Source organism: Brachypodium distachyon, chromosome 3 (assembly GCF_000005505.3).
Source record: "Brachypodium distachyon strain Bd21 chromosome 3, Brachypodium_distachyon_v3.0, whole genome shotgun sequence".
NCBI classification, from domain to species: Eukaryota; Viridiplantae; Streptophyta; class Magnoliopsida; order Poales; family Poaceae; genus Brachypodium; species Brachypodium distachyon.
The window spans coordinates 36,863,355-36,877,832 of NC_016133.3; the positions used below are offsets into that span (position 1 = coordinate 36,863,355).

The window sequence follows — 14,478 nt, forward strand, 5'->3', positions numbered from 1 at the left end:
TATCTCAGTCTTTTGAATTAAGCCTTTTTTTTATATTTGAACTAAAAAGGCTTAATTCAAATATATCCCTATTTATGTCCTTGTTTTATATCTCAATCGACTGATTTTTAATCAAAAGGCTTAATTCTCAGTCGACGTATCATAGCCGTTGAATTAATATGTGGATATCATTTTTCACTCTCCATTTTTTATCGTTTGTCCCGAATCTTAAAGCACATACCATATTCAATGGCTGAAAAATCGACTTATGTCTAAGTAAAAATCAGTCGACTTAGATATAACAAAACCGTTTTAATAGAGATATTATAGAGGAGAAACCGCTAATTCATCGTCTGAATCGGTTTGAGAGTAAATAGGGATCAATTTCTCCTTTTCAATTCAAAAAGAATTGGTTGGCGGCCATGGCTGCTGCTGCATGCGTGCTCCACGTGTCTTTTTTCGGGGAAGGAAGATTTTTTGGGGGTCAGAGCACTAGGAGGAGGAAGATTTGTTTTTTTTTTAGCGAACCAGGAGGAGGAAGATGGGACTGTGGCCACGAGTTGGGCCAGAAGAGGTGCAGCCCAGTAAGAAAAGAAAAGGAGAGAAGGGAGCAGGTGGGCTGCGGCCCAAAGAGAAAGAGAGAAGGGCGAAGCTGGGCTTTAGCCCAAGATGAGGGGAGGTAGAAACAAAATGATTTTTCTTTTCCGAAAAATAAGAAGAGTTCCAAATAAATACCAAATCAATTCTGAAATGTCCAGGAACATTTGAGAGTGTATACTTCGTATACTTTTCCTACTATAAAACTCGGTTTCATGCAACTGTTTTTTTCGAGGTTGCCATTGAAAATTTTGAGTTCACCATCGTTCAATAAAACTAGGTAACAAGTAAAAAATATATAATTACAGTATGGTCGCACTTGTTAGAATGCGAGTCTGCTTTGATCACCAAAAACAAATTTACAGTTACCCGTGTTTTTCCTTCAGAGGTTATTTTCCATTATATGTTTTATTTCCTCATAAAAATCATTTTCCACAACGTTTGACTTAGATCTTAGCACACAAAAATTTGAGTTTGCGATGTTGTTAGTTAAAATATGGTTTCCCATTTCAGAATTTTAGTCCAGTCTGATTCAATCCACCTAATTAAAAAGTGGAGTCATGGCAACACACAGATTGCAATGTATGTTATGGGTGTTGCGTATCCAATTATATAACTCGGTCACAGATAGAATCTGCAACATACTATATACGTTTGCCAACAAAATATGTTAGCAACGGATATAGTTTGGAACACATGAATCATGCGTGTGTAGTGATGGAAAATCTTAGCAATACATACATCTCGCAACTTCTATGTTTACTAACGGCGAACTAAATTTGCAACGCTTTCCGTTCTTGCATGTTACTATTGGAAACGAAGTGAATAATGTTTTTCTCTCCCCGTCGCTCAATATCGTATGGGATGCTAGATTGGACGAGGTGGTGGTAGCAGTTTTGAGTTATTAGGGTGTTGACAATGTCATGGCCACCGCAGCATGGGTTAGAGACTTAAAACGTGTTTTAGGACATTTTCAAGGGTGACATGACAAATGGACATTGGACATTGTCCGGCTGTCATATCATAGCAAATTTGGTTAGAATTTGATTTGTGCGCAACCGCAATGGCTTGCATTTGACAAGTTCTATGACTACCGGGGACAAATAGCCTTTTAGCATGGAGAAAAGAGATGACACGCGTAAAAGTACCAAGGACTTTTGTCCCTGCTTCCAAACAGACCCGAATAAGAATCACCATTTATTAAAGTTTGTTTGTTCAGAAAAATGGAAAATGGTATCCCGTCGCCTATCAGGTTCCTTGCGGTTGTGGAGATTATATGCTGGTTTGTTGGCGGATTCACGCGATCTCACAAAAAGACACCCAACCTACACCCAAAACAGATCAACGCCGTTCTAATAAAAAACAAGAAAAAAATCAAGTACAAAACACATCGATCAATCGGCAGCATGGCGCCCCGCCTCCTCCTAGGCCCCAGGGCAACCGGAACTGCCGCCGCCGACGGTGTCACAGCAACCTCCACCGCCGCCGCGATGCCGCTCGCGGCCCCGTTCCCTGACCTCGGCGTGCCGCTCTCCGCTGACGACCTCCGCACCACCGCCTACGAGGTCCTCGTCGCCGCCTCCCGTGCCACCGGCGCCAAGCCCCTCACCTACATCCCCCAGTCCACTTCCGCTTCCACCGCCTCGACCTCCTCCGCCACCTCCTCCGCGGCCACATCCACTTCGACCACCTCCTCGTCTTCCCTGCAGCGCTCGCTCACGTCCACGGCGGCCAGCAAGGCGAAGAAGGCGCTCGGGCTCAGGTCCTTGGCGTCGTCCAGGGCCGCGCCGCCGCGGCGGCCAGCCTCCGCGGCGGACCTCGTGCGGGTCAAGCTGAGGGTGACGGAGCAGGCCGACGCCAGGATCCGCCGCGGGCTGCTCCGCATCGCCGCCAGCCAGGTCGACATCTCGATTCCTTGCAACGTAGCTTTATTCTCTTATTCATTTTTGCGATCGCTTGTTTAGGTGGTTGTTGCAGTGTCGGTGGGCTGAACGTTTGTACTAGATCCCTGTCTGTGTTCCTACTTGTTAGTGGTGTGGGTTTGGTAGACTCGTAGTATAACCAATGAGCGGCCACTGTGTGTCTCAATTTGGTGATCTTGGGAGATCATCAAACTTAGTTTCCTTGAGCAAGTCTATTGTTGAGATCGCAGTTGAAATGCCACAAACGAAAGTTATTACCAGGAAAGTGGGAAGGAATTTGCTCAATTTGATGGAGTGATTGCATTGATCAGTGTTGCGATTATCTAGTCTCCTCTCCTTGGGCTCTGTCCTTTTGCAATCTGTACTTTGTACTTGAATGGATTCTTAATTATGATGTTTTCTTGCTTTTATATTTCGCTTGTGTGCGAATGTGGGCTCCAATTATGAGCGTCCTGAAGTACTATTGGGTCAGCAGTGGAAAAAAATGTCCATGTTCATCTGGTATTCTGTTCTGTGTAGAAAGATGAAATCAGTGAAACATTCGTTCTTATTTCTGATTGTTTCTCAATGAGTATAACTTTGCTAAATATTTTACCCAGGTGAGGTGTTCAAATTTCAGTTCTTGTGTTTGGCAATTCTGGTATCTTTTATCTGATTCCATCCATGTAAACTGTCAGAATGCACAAGTTGTCATTGGGTATCTTCATGGTTTGTATCAGCCGTTCATTCTTATCAGCCTCAATACTTCATTTCACTTCTCAGATAGCAAGGCAACAATAAAAATACACACACATACACACTCAGCCCAACAACAAAAACAGATGATTAACCAAAATTGAGTCATTAAAATGTTGGTTAATATATTCACTACCTTTGTGGACAGCTGGACACGCAAATACATGAAGTTAATATTTATATCCTCATTGTTGAGGTTTCTTTGGTTACCTTTGATTCTTATTTTGCTGTGGGTTTCAGGTCAATGTCTACATGGAAAATGTGAAATGTATGTTTCCTTTTAGACATGCCAGACCAGCAATTCATATTTCCTGTTATTTCTTTCTCTAGATAGAGACTGTTGGCAGGATTGTCTTGTTTGTTCTGAAGATGCGAAGCTCTGGCCTCAGCAAGTATTCTATTTTGGGTAGTTAATTGCTTTGGAGCACTATTAACTTGTATAGCTGAGTCACCATCAGTTATCCTCTGCACTTATTAATGCAGAACTTAGATATTTCTGCCATTCACAAAAAGAGTTTGAGCCTTCAAATTAATTTCACCTTTTTCTTCTTCAAACAGCTAGGCAGACGTGCAGAATCAATGATTTTGCCCTTGGAGTTCTTGCGGCAGTGTAAAGCATCAGATTTCCCTGATCCACAAGAGTATGTGGCCTGGCAGTTTAGAAATTTGAAGCTTCTTGAGACTGGTTTGCTGGTTCACCCGCTTGTTCCCCTAAGCAAATCAGACATTTCTGCACACAGACTGCTGCAGATAATACATATAGCATATGAGAGGCCACTTGAAACTGGGAAGGATTCTGAATCGATGCAGGAACTGAGCAGTGCTGTAAAGTCTCTTGCTAGCAGATCCCTCGATGGACGTTCTGATGAGTGCCACTGGGCAGATGGTTTTCCATTGAATTTCCATATCTATCGGATGTTAGTAGAAGCTTGCTTTGAGAGTGAGGATGGTGCTGTGGTTGATGAGATTGATGAAGTGATGGGGTTGTTGAAGAAGACTTGGGTTATTCTTGGGATTAATCAGATGCTTCACAACCTCTGCTTTACCTGGGCATTGTTCAACCATTTTGCCATGTTGGACCAAGTAGATATCGAGTTGCTTTCTGCAGCAGAGAAACAGTTAACTGAAGTTGTAAATGATGCAAAAACCACCGAAGATCCAGATTACTGTGACATATTGAGCTCCACTTTAAGTTCGATAATGGGTTGGACTGAGCAAAGACTACTAGCTTACCATGAAACTTTCAGTACTAGCAATATTGATTCCATGCATGGCATTGCCTCGATAGGAGTCTCAGCTGCAAAGATTCTTGCGAAAGATACATCTAAGGAATATCGCCGCAGAAGGAAAGGAGAGACTGATGTAGCACGCGGCAGGATAGAAGCATACATACGGTCCTCAATCCGTACTGCTTTTGCTCAAGTAAGTTCAAACTGTGAACTTGTGCTTGTCTCTTTTACTCATTCAGGAGGAATAATGCAAGATTAATATTTTTTAGCAAAATGTACCGCTGGTCCTTTAACTTGACACATATGTTCACTTTAGTCCATTAACTTGAAAGTGGTTAATTTGGTCCATTAAACGTGGCAATGGGGTTCAGTTTAGTCCAAATGCTCACACAACAAACATATTTGCCATGTTGGCATCTTGACTAAAACTTGACACGAGCCATGTTCCAGGTATGTTTTTTTTTGTGTACACAGCAAATCCCAAAAGCTATACTCAGAGATCCGCAAGATTTTTAAACTGTGGTAAATGGAGATAATTCAGGTAGAACCAAAGTTGAAAACTGAACTGAAATTCTTGTAGGATATATGTATGCAGGACATGACGAACTTGATTTGTTTGATCAGGAGAGGGTACGACCATACGAGTAGCACGGGAAACACGTGTACATTGAATTGGGCCTGCAATGCTCACGCCCATGGTGCTGGGTCCTGGGTGCATATGACATTGCAAATTTTTGGGGTTATTATGCAAAGTGTATACATTTGTCTTTTTTACATGCCTGGAACAGGCGTGTGCCTCACTGGCGTCTCGTTCGTAGTCAGCATACCAATGTGGCAAAAAGGGCATGTCATGTGAGTTTTTGGACTAAACTGACTAAAGTGAACATGCATGCCAAGTTAATGGATGAACGGTGCACTTTACTCTCTTTTTTTTGTTATTTTCCTCATTTTGTTTTATCTTACCATGAGTGCTAGATCTTTTTTCAGTGCTGCAAAACTGGACATTAAGCATTTGTGATGGCTCTCATTAATATTTGATCTTCTTACTTACAGTTGTAGGAATCATTATAAAATGATCGTAATGTTGACCCCTGGACACTTGTTACTGTGTTGATTCTGATGTTTTGTTGATTTGCGCAGAGAATGGAGGAGGCAGACTCAAAGCGATCATCAAGAAACCCCGTGCCAGTTCTTTCAATCCTTGCAAAGGATATCGGTGACCTTGCTACCAAGGAGAAAAATATGTACAGTCCAATATTGAAGAAATGGCACCCATTCGCTTCAGGTGTTGCAGTTACAACCCTTCATTCTTGCTTTGGCAATGAGCTGAAGCAATTTATGGATGGGCTTACAAAGTTGACACCAGACACTGCTCAAGTGCTTAACGCGGCTGACAAGTTAGAGAAGTATCTTGTCAAAATTGCTGTTGAAGATTCTGTGGATAGTGATGATGGAGGCAAGTCATTGATCAGACAAATGCCACCATATGAAGCTGAAAATGCAATTACTAATCTGGTCAAAGCATGGGTGAAAGATCGAGTTGACAGACTTAAGGGATGGGTTCACCGAAGTTTACAACAGGAGGTGATCTTTACTCGTTATCCTATACCCTATCTGTATTAACTTTGAGAACTCAGGTTGATTATCGTTTCAGCCTTACCCATTGATTTAGTCTGTGGTAGCCTTTCGTCGTCTGGATGTGCTACAGAACCTGGACGATTTACCACTAGTTATAAGTTATAACACATTCATTTTCTTATCAACGTGCTCAACAGATAATATCTGACTCAAGTGATTAGCTATTTAGGCATTCAGCCATTCTCAACCATCTGTTGCAAAAAAGATATCATCATATTCCAACTGCTCTATCAAGTATTTGTGCAACGTTGTATAGCCTAATATCAGCATAGAACAACCATTCTAGTGTTCCACTAATTTTGTGAACTGGTATGCAGACATGGAATCCAAAGGCTAACAGACAGAGCTTTGCTCCTTCTTCCGTGGAGATGCTAAGGATAATTGATGAAATTTTAGATGCGTTTTTTCAGTTGCCCATACCAATGCACTCTACTACCTTTCCTGATCTAGCAGCTGGGATTGGTAGAATTATACAGTATTATGTCTCCAAGGCAAAATCTTGCTGTGGTATGTATGAAGGCAAAGACTTTTCTTTTCGTACAATATTTAGCCATGGTGATTTCATAGAGTATTGATTCACAGGGACCCGGAGTACTACCATTCCACAACTACCTCACTTAACAAGATGCGACGTTGGATCCAAATTATTCAAGAAAAAGGAAAAACCACATGTTCTTATGAAGCGTGGATCACAAGTTGGATCATCCACTGGAAACAGTGCCTCAGATCTTCCTGAACTCTGCGTACGAATTAATACACTCCACTACATCCAAACTGAGTTGGAAAACCTGAAGAAGAAGGCGAAAACATGTTTACGAAACTGTGAATCAGCTCAGGATGGTATCACTGATGGACTGAGCATCAACTTTGAGCTATCCCAGGCAAGTTGCCAAGACAGCATCCGTCAGCTGTGTGACACAACTGCATATAAGTTGGTATTCAATTGTTTGAGTCATGTACTTTTGGACACACTGTATGTCGGTGGTACTTCATCAAACAGGGTGGAGCCTTTGTTGAGAGAGCTTGACTCTATCCTTAGGGTCATATCTGGAATAGTGCATAATGGGGTGCGGAGTCGTCTCATAACTTCTTTGATGAAAGGTTCTTTTGATGGATTTCTGTTGGTACTTCTTGCTGGTGGACCTACACGTGCTTTCACTCTTCAGGACTCCCAGATAATAGAGAATGATTTCAGAGACCTCAGAGGACTGTACTTTGCAAATGGTGATGGCCTGCCAGAGGAAGTAATTGACAAGGCTTCCTTGGAGGTGAAGAGCATTCTGCCACTCCTGCAAACAGACACAGGAATCCTTATCCAGCGTTTCAAGCAAACAATTTCCAGATGTTACGAATCTCCAGCAAAATCAAGATTCCCAATGCCTGCCGTGCCCGCCCAGTGGAGCCCAGATGACCCCAACACTATCCTGCGAGTATTGTGCTACCGGAATGATGAGGTGGCCTCAAAGTTCCTCAAGAAAACATACGATCTCCCAAAGAAGCTTTGATTTGTGTAGTGCCTATGCATAATTGAGCTCATATTAAAATGCTTTCAATTTCCATGATTATGGTGCCTCCATGTGAAGAAGATTTATGTCCTTGGAATATGGCAGGTGTCTTGGATGCACAAAGGAGATTTGACTCCGGGAATTGGTCCACAGATAAGATGTTTTTGAGTTTGTGGCTTCTACATATTCATTTGTTTGTTTCATCAGGCAAGTTGTTTTTGCTGACCCCAGCGTTCGTGTGCATTTCAGCAACTCAGCATGTCAGCTTCGATGTGGTTATATTGGAAGTTGGAACATGACTCGTGTGAATAGGCCCTATATGAAACACAAGTGCTCGGCATGTATACTCAATAGCATAGAGGAAATTATATGAAACACAAGTGCTCGGCATGTATACTAGCATAGAGGAAGTGATTACAAGCTTATGCACCTTACCTGAGTGATATTTTCTGTGTGATGTTTGAGATCTTTGCTACCTGTAATTATACACGTTACTTGCCATGGAAGATAGGCTTATGAGAAGTTCATATATCTGATCTGCTGCAACTATGAAAAATGTATTCTCAACAGGTAACATGAGTAATCATCTGGAAGAAAAAAGCAAACTATATAATTTGTTAAAGAAGTCAGAACAAACATAAATCTATAAAGATAATCACTATTTTTGTTTCATACAACAATATGTCCATCCATCTACAAGTAACAGAGTATATCTCACACATCATATATAGAACAATCTACAGCCGGACTTAATAAACACTCCAGCATCTATTGAATAAACTACAAGAACACGAGCCTTGTAGGTATGTTTTATGAAGCGTGGAAGCAAGGAATTAGAGGGGAGGGGCAAAACTGTAATATCAAGTGTGGGGAGAGTGAATTTGAAACAAAACAGTCGGATATTTGAAAGACGATGGAAGAACTAGAACAACAATGAGAAGGGCAAATTCTAGAGCGACATTCCATTGAAGGGAAAAATACTATGTTGAACTACAGGATGGAATTCTGATCGCCAACCCTTATGGTCCAACCTGAGATCTGCAAATTTACATCACAGTGTTCCATCCACTGAAACTGCACAATACATCATGCTGTTCTTGATCTTGCATGCCTGCTAGCTGCCGCAGCTTTTCAGGCATCATATTTGCAGATGTTCTCGAATCCCATGTACTCGTGTCGGGTGATCTTGTGAATCATGTTGGAGATGCCCACTCCGCCTGCAGATTTCAGAGCTTGTGTCGGGTTCAAAACTATGTGCCCCAGATGTTTTGCAGTGACAGGAGGGAGGGAAAACCAATACCTAGAGAAAACGCACTGACGAAGATCATCATGGACAATATGAAGACGATAAGCGATGCCCGTCCTAACAAACCGATCAGCTTCCTTACAACTCGCTGGCCAACAATCGCAGCAAAAAATGCCAGAACGGTGAAGAAGAGAGCTGCAAAAGTTTCAGACAGAAAAAATGACCAAGACATGTTTATCATGGGAGGAACAGAGAAAGAGGGGCGGTACCATATGGTACAGGGAACCGGTTCAAGAGGAAGTATTCTACGACGGACATGGAAGATGAGAACATCATTGCAAAGGTGGCTGTAGCACTTGAGACCTGTTATTTTAAGGGAATGCAAGAAATATAGAATATGTTACAAGTAAACGATAAACAAAATAAATGAAAATTACAATGCCCACAAATTGTTGCTGATTTAAAAGAGGGAGACACCATGATTGAAGCACAAAGATGAACAAGCAAATATTTTACCTGCGGAGGGACACCTAGCTCCAAGAAGAGAGGCCCCATGATGGAGCCACCACCGACACCAAGCAGACCGGCAACGACACCAGCCATGAGGCCCAAGAAGCAATATAGCAGTAACTGATGAACTTTTAGGCTGGTCTGATCATTTGCCTTTGATGAAATCACCCTCTTTCCCTGCAGCAAACCTACAGCTTCGTACATGGCAACACCAACAGACACTGGGATCTGAGTATAATCCAACATGTAAAGAAACTATGTTACTTTCAAACACACTTTGACGGTAATGGTTAAACCATATCTCAATTCGGATGATCATACATGGAAAAAAATATGTATGTTTCTGTTGCAAGAGAAATGCAGATAAATAGATTTGGGATAAGACATGCTCAGGCAGATTACACAGTCAGTTGCATGAAGTTCTCCTTATTCCCGGAACCATCTTAAATTCGCTGTATTTGTATTGTTGAATAATAAGGTGAGGCAAGGCAGTAAAGTACCTGTAGTAAGTTCAAAACCCAGTACCACGTTGAGCAAGTTGCTATGTAGTTCTGGAGACACGAAGGAATAAACATAAAGATGTTACTGTCAAAAATACTATTTATCCTGATGTAATTCCATATACAATACTCCTATGAATTTTTTGTCAGTATGATCGAGTTGAATGCATATAGAATTTTTTCGCTTTTACAGCATCTTCCTTTGCAGCTTGACTTACCTTATTCAATACTAATATGGATAAGACAGGTAAAACTGAACACACAAGTATACAGCTACATATTGTCAAAAGGAATAATTGGATGGAAATTGACATATAAACAAAGCAACTAATAACTGAAAAATAAAAATATTGGATAATTATCCTGGAATTCATGTCACACTTCTAAATTGCAATTGAGTTTCTCACCTTTGTAACCTGAAGAGCAAGGAATGCTACCCAAACAAAGACCAGAAGGCCAAACTCCTTCCAATGAACGTTTTTCCAAATGGATACCTACAGCATCAGGCGATCTCTAGTCTTATACATAGTCCTTAAGATGGTTGCTACTAAGGCCACGTAATTTAGTAATGTTCATGATTTCAGTCTACCGCTTCATCTGATGGAGTTATTGTCTCAGCTGGGGAATCAGGTCCTGTAGGCAGCGGTGTATATTCCGTTTCTTCGCCTGCTTGATCAAGAAAACTATATAAGAGAAACATTTTCTGCATTTTTTTGAATGAGTAGTAGGGTTTATTGTTGTTACTTATTTGCTCTGATCTTTTTTCTGCCTCCTGGAATGAGTAACCAAAATCAAGAGACTGTCAATGTCAAATAAAATTGTGACGAAAAAAGGTAAGAAAAAAAGATTACCTTTATTATTATTGTCTCTTTCTTCCATGTTTCAACACCCTTTAGAAAAGCTTTAGTCGAAGTAACTGGAATTGAATTTGGAAATGCATTCTGAAGTTAGCTACGGGTAAGGTTAAACCACCGATATCGCAGTTTCAAGGACATGTCGGAGCACCTAGGAACAGGATGATCAAGAGGACGGTGACAAGCCAGTTGGGGAATATAACATTGCAAATAACCCCAATGCTGACCCCCAGCATGAGCATGGGCTGTATGAGCAGGACCAGATCATAGTCTATCACTGGCATGTCCAAGGTAGGGTGCTTCAGCTTTAGGTTACAGTAAACGGTTGACACAGCAGCTCCCATGATCATACCTGTGGCAGCGAGAAAAAACCAAACTCAATTCACAATACCAACCATGGAATCTTTTTGAAATTTTTTTATGTTTTCGATTTTTTTCGTTATGCGAAATGATAAGAGAAAAACCATGTTTAATCAATGGGATTTGGGATACATTTTAGATGTATCTTTGCACTTAAAATTATGGAATGCTTCTACTTGGTTGCAAGTGTTGACTGAATATAGAACAGCACTTGTATTCTCATAATTTTAGACCCTACTGCATGAGCTGTACGCCCATGTTTAGATATTGAAATATTTTCCCTTCTACACCTATATATTTCAATTTCCCCAGAAAATAGTTAACCAACAATGGAGCCTTAAAAAAATGAAGTCACAGCCAGTTTTTAAAAGGTCGAACTAGGCAGCACCTGAGGATACCCATTCTGAAAGTTGTTAGCAGGGAGTAGTACGGTACAGCAAAGGACAGGCAGGGCATTAAAAAGCCGTTCATCATTACATGCTACGTAGTGGAGTACATACTGTCATAATGTGCAGAATAAGTGTAGGGCTTTGTCTCAAAATAATATAAATCGACTAATGATCAAGAACAAGCTAGAACACATCTCTTTTGAAAGATGAGGAAAAGAAAGATCTAGTAAGTAAAATGAATTGAAATATAAACCTTACATTTTGACATGGCCGCCGCGGACTTGGGATCAAAGCCAATGATCAATGTCAACATGGGCACAAAGATCCCACCTCCACCCACCCCTCCAATGCTGCCGAACGCTCCTCCGATGAACCCGAAGAATGACCCCAACACAATTTTCCATCCAAACTTCATGGGCTACGTACATACAAGAGAAGCCGATAAAATTTACCAAATTAAGAACACAATTTACCATCAATAAATAGCTACTCATGCGTCAAAACAGAAGTGCAGACTGCAGAATGGGTCATATGACCACAAAAATGAACTCAATTCTAACATGCCTACGGGTACAAAGGGTAACTGCCCTGAAAACCAGAGTTAATCAAGCTTTATTTGGTGCAATGTGCTTTTTGCCACAAATTCTAGGACATGCCTGAGAAAACTGTGCTAATTAATTCCGTCAAAATTTCTTTTAAAATTCCGTCAAAAAACTGTGTTAATTAGCTCGCCTGAAAACCAGAGTAATCAAGCTTTACAAGGTATACTCCCCTGAAATCCAGCTCCAAATTACTGTAATTAACACAGCAGAGGTTTCCTATCATTACCGGCCACACGTGGTGGTACGTGGTTCCGTCCTTCTGCCACATGTAGCTGGCCACCTTGCGCAGGAAGCTCACATCCTCCGGCTCCGGCGCCGCCGCGGTGCTGGCGAACAAGCGCCCCCTGTCGGCACCGACGGCGGCGGCCATGACGGTGCAGGATATGCATAGCGCCGCGACGGCGTGCCATTGCCTTCCCATTTCGATCGAAACCTGAACTTTATCAATTCTTGAGCTATTTGCACGCAACAACAGCCAGAAAAAAAAGGCAACAAATTCAGCACCTTGCTGCTCTTTTGGGCCGTGGACAGCTAGAGATCGCGATGGAGTTGGATGGTTTTTCTCAATTTCTACGCGTGTGTGGGGAGCAGGACGGCATAGCGGTTTTGAATGCGATTTGGGTGTTGTGGGGAGACTGAAGAACCGGGGAAGAAAATGCTGGGATTGGGAAAATTTGGGTTTTGAGTGCGATTTGGGTGTTGTAGGTAGACTGAAGAACCGGGGAAGAAAATGCTGGGATTGGAATTTGGGATGAGCTAATTCGATGGTGGGTATAATGGAGAAGACGGGCGGAGATGATTGTCGACGTGTTGTAGCAAGGGAAAGTCAAGAGGAGGGGCACATTTGAGAATTAACCACACGAACTAATCATTACATTCAACTCTTGATTGTTTTTCTCAGTATCCCTGTGCTGTCTACGTCTGCTCGATCTGGAAATGATCTTATCAATTTATTGCAGCATAACGTGTGTCGATTTCTAAATCCTCGTGTTTGTGTTGTCAGACCAATCGCACATCGCACCTAACAAGAAAGCTAATTAAAAGTCACAGGACAGTTGATCAACGGTGTAACCCAAGGTTCTGGCTACTGGAAAACCCCACAGCTATTTACTGGATAAGTTTTTTAATCAAATTTTGAACTCAATTTTTCTGGAAGATGATCAAATATGTGTGTTGGATGGAAGAAAGATATATAAGTAAGTGTGCGGCATTTTGTCAAATTCCTCTGTGTCTAGATTCTAGACAGAAGGAGTAAGCTGCAACATTATTTTTGGTTGGGAAAATTATTTCCTTGCTGCTTTGCTGTGCTGTAGCTAATTGCTACGCTGCTTGCTGGCTGTAGTTAATTGATGTGCCTCCATCTGTGCAGTAGTACAAGTTACGAACTAGCACATATGCCCCTGATACATCCAAATAAGGTGTTATTTATCCCAGTGATTTTTTCCCAGAGGAGAGCGAATGGATGTTGCTCCTGGAGGGTGCATGGGATTATGGCGAGATCAATATAATCAGATAGAAGTACCAACCGGACGAGCCAGCAGTGACTACTCCATTACTCTACTTCAAAGAACGCGGCTCACCAACTCGATCGTCCTCTTCTGTTCAGCTGGCCACCCACAATAGTTAGTTGCTTCCCATCTTAATTATAGATATCACAAAGCAACATATGTATGTATGTATGCATGCATGCATGCATGCATGCATGCATGGCCGAAGAGGCTAGTTTCAGAAAAGTTAGTTAAGCAGGCTAGCACAAGTGAGCACTAAGCACAAGGCAAGAGCAGTGGAGTTGGGTCACAGGAAATGTGTTTTCATTTTTTCTTTTTCCATGTTATCATTAGAGATAAGTAGGCACTAGGCGTGCGAGGTAGCAGGAAAGTATGATGTCTTCCCTAAGGCAGATGGATTACCGCCATGATCGCCGGTGGCTGAGCTAGCGAGGAGATCGTCACAATGACAAATAGTACGTACATTTATATTACAAACAGTAGCACATTCATCACTACATTCAACCGCCATGATGATGTTGCCAAGAGGTTCTGTCGTCGCCCTATCGGCATATATATAAGTGATGATGTTTCAAATTAAATAGGAGTAGCACTTTTGTTGTTAATGGCCTACACAATAATCTTAAATTTATTAGTGCTATTGTAAATCCAATATGTGGACATAGCACCCGCAATCCGGTATGCACAACGTGGCCAGTCCACAACCAAACCCGCTATATATCCGCTATTTAAAACCTTTGTTATCATGAAGAGTCTACTACTTAGTGGACATGCTATGTGTTACCTATTTACCATGTTGTGCTACATAGTTAGCATGTTGTTTGATCATAGTCACCATGTTACTCGGTCATAGTGATATGTCGTGCACTATTATCTGTCATGTGGTGTATTATCTAGTTGCTAA

The 14,478-nt window shown here is 41.6% G+C and overlaps 2 protein-coding genes across 7 annotated transcripts; one reads left to right on the forward strand and one right to left on the reverse strand.

The window, feature by feature from the left end:
- The first annotated feature begins 1,871 nt into the window (after positions 1-1,871).
- LOC100832870 lies at positions 1,872-8,139 on the forward strand. Of its 4 annotated transcripts, XM_014901151.2 has the most exons (7): positions 1,872-2,474; positions 3,792-4,655; positions 5,603-6,046; positions 6,418-6,607; positions 6,683-7,554; positions 7,711-7,773; positions 7,855-8,139. In XM_014901151.2, the coding sequence occupies exons 1-6, from the start codon at positions 1,983-1,985 to the stop codon at positions 7,771-7,773; spliced, it is 2,925 nt and encodes a 974-aa protein (XP_014756637.1). In that variant the 5' UTR covers positions 1,872-1,982; the 3' UTR covers positions 7,855-8,139. The 4 variants fall into 4 exon arrangements, 3 of the variants coding, with proteins under 3 accessions (XP_014756637.1, XP_014756636.1, XP_003572150.1); XM_014901150.2 differs by having other exon boundaries at positions 7,711-8,139; XR_002964868.1 differs by having other exon boundaries at positions 1,873-2,474; positions 6,683-7,773.
- Positions 8,140-8,218: 79 nt separating this feature from the next.
- On the reverse strand, positions 8,219-12,970 carry LOC100846223 (sulfite exporter TauE/SafE family protein 3). Of its 3 annotated transcripts, none has more exons than XM_010236777.3 (13): positions 12,571-12,968; positions 12,293-12,499; positions 11,723-11,882; positions 10,867-11,067; positions 10,713-10,777; positions 10,606-10,633; positions 10,451-10,527; positions 10,269-10,355; positions 9,862-9,912; positions 9,368-9,589; positions 9,121-9,214; positions 8,906-9,046; positions 8,219-8,822 (listed from the first exon to the last, which is right to left on the reverse strand). In XM_010236777.3, the coding sequence occupies exons 2-13, from the start codon at positions 12,485-12,487 to the stop codon at positions 8,737-8,739; spliced, it is 1,407 nt and encodes a 468-aa protein (XP_010235079.1). In that variant the 5' UTR covers positions 12,488-12,499; positions 12,571-12,968; the 3' UTR covers positions 8,219-8,736. The 3 variants fall into 3 exon arrangements, with proteins under 3 accessions (XP_010235079.1, XP_024316980.1, XP_024316981.1); XM_024461212.1 differs by having other exon boundaries at positions 12,293-12,479; positions 12,571-12,967; XM_024461213.1 differs by lacking the exon at positions 9,862-9,912 and having other exon boundaries at positions 12,571-12,970.
- Between the last annotated feature and the right edge of the window lie 1,508 nt (positions 12,971-14,478).

What these genes read in the sequence shown, in the direction of transcription:
- LOC100832870 (XM_014901150.2), top strand. Translation starts at nt 1,983, where the DNA reads ATGGCGCCCCGCCTCCTCCTAGGCCCCAGGGCAACCGGAACTGCCGCC. An exon ending in TCCGCATCGCCGCCAGCCAG is followed by an intron (nt 2,475 to 3,791) that starts GTCGACATCTCG and finishes TTCTTCAAACAG; the next exon opens with CTAGGCAGACGTGCAGAATC. An exon ending in TCCGTACTGCTTTTGCTCAA is followed by an intron (nt 4,656 to 5,602) that starts GTAAGTTCAAAC and finishes TGATTTGCGCAG; the next exon opens with AGAATGGAGGAGGCAGACTC.
- LOC100846223 (XM_010236777.3), bottom strand. Translation starts at nt 12,487, where the DNA reads ATGGGAAGGCAATGGCACGCCGTCGCGGCGCTATGCATATCCTGCACC. An exon ending in TAACTCCATCAGATGAAGCG is followed by an intron (nt 10,356 to 10,450) that starts GTAGACTGAAAT and finishes CTGATGCTGTAG; the next exon opens with GTATCCATTTGGAAAAACGT. An exon ending in CGTCAGTGCGTTTTCTCTAG is followed by an intron (nt 8,823 to 8,905) that starts GTATTGGTTTTC and finishes TGAAATCTGCAG; the next exon opens with GCGGAGTGGGCATCTCCAAC.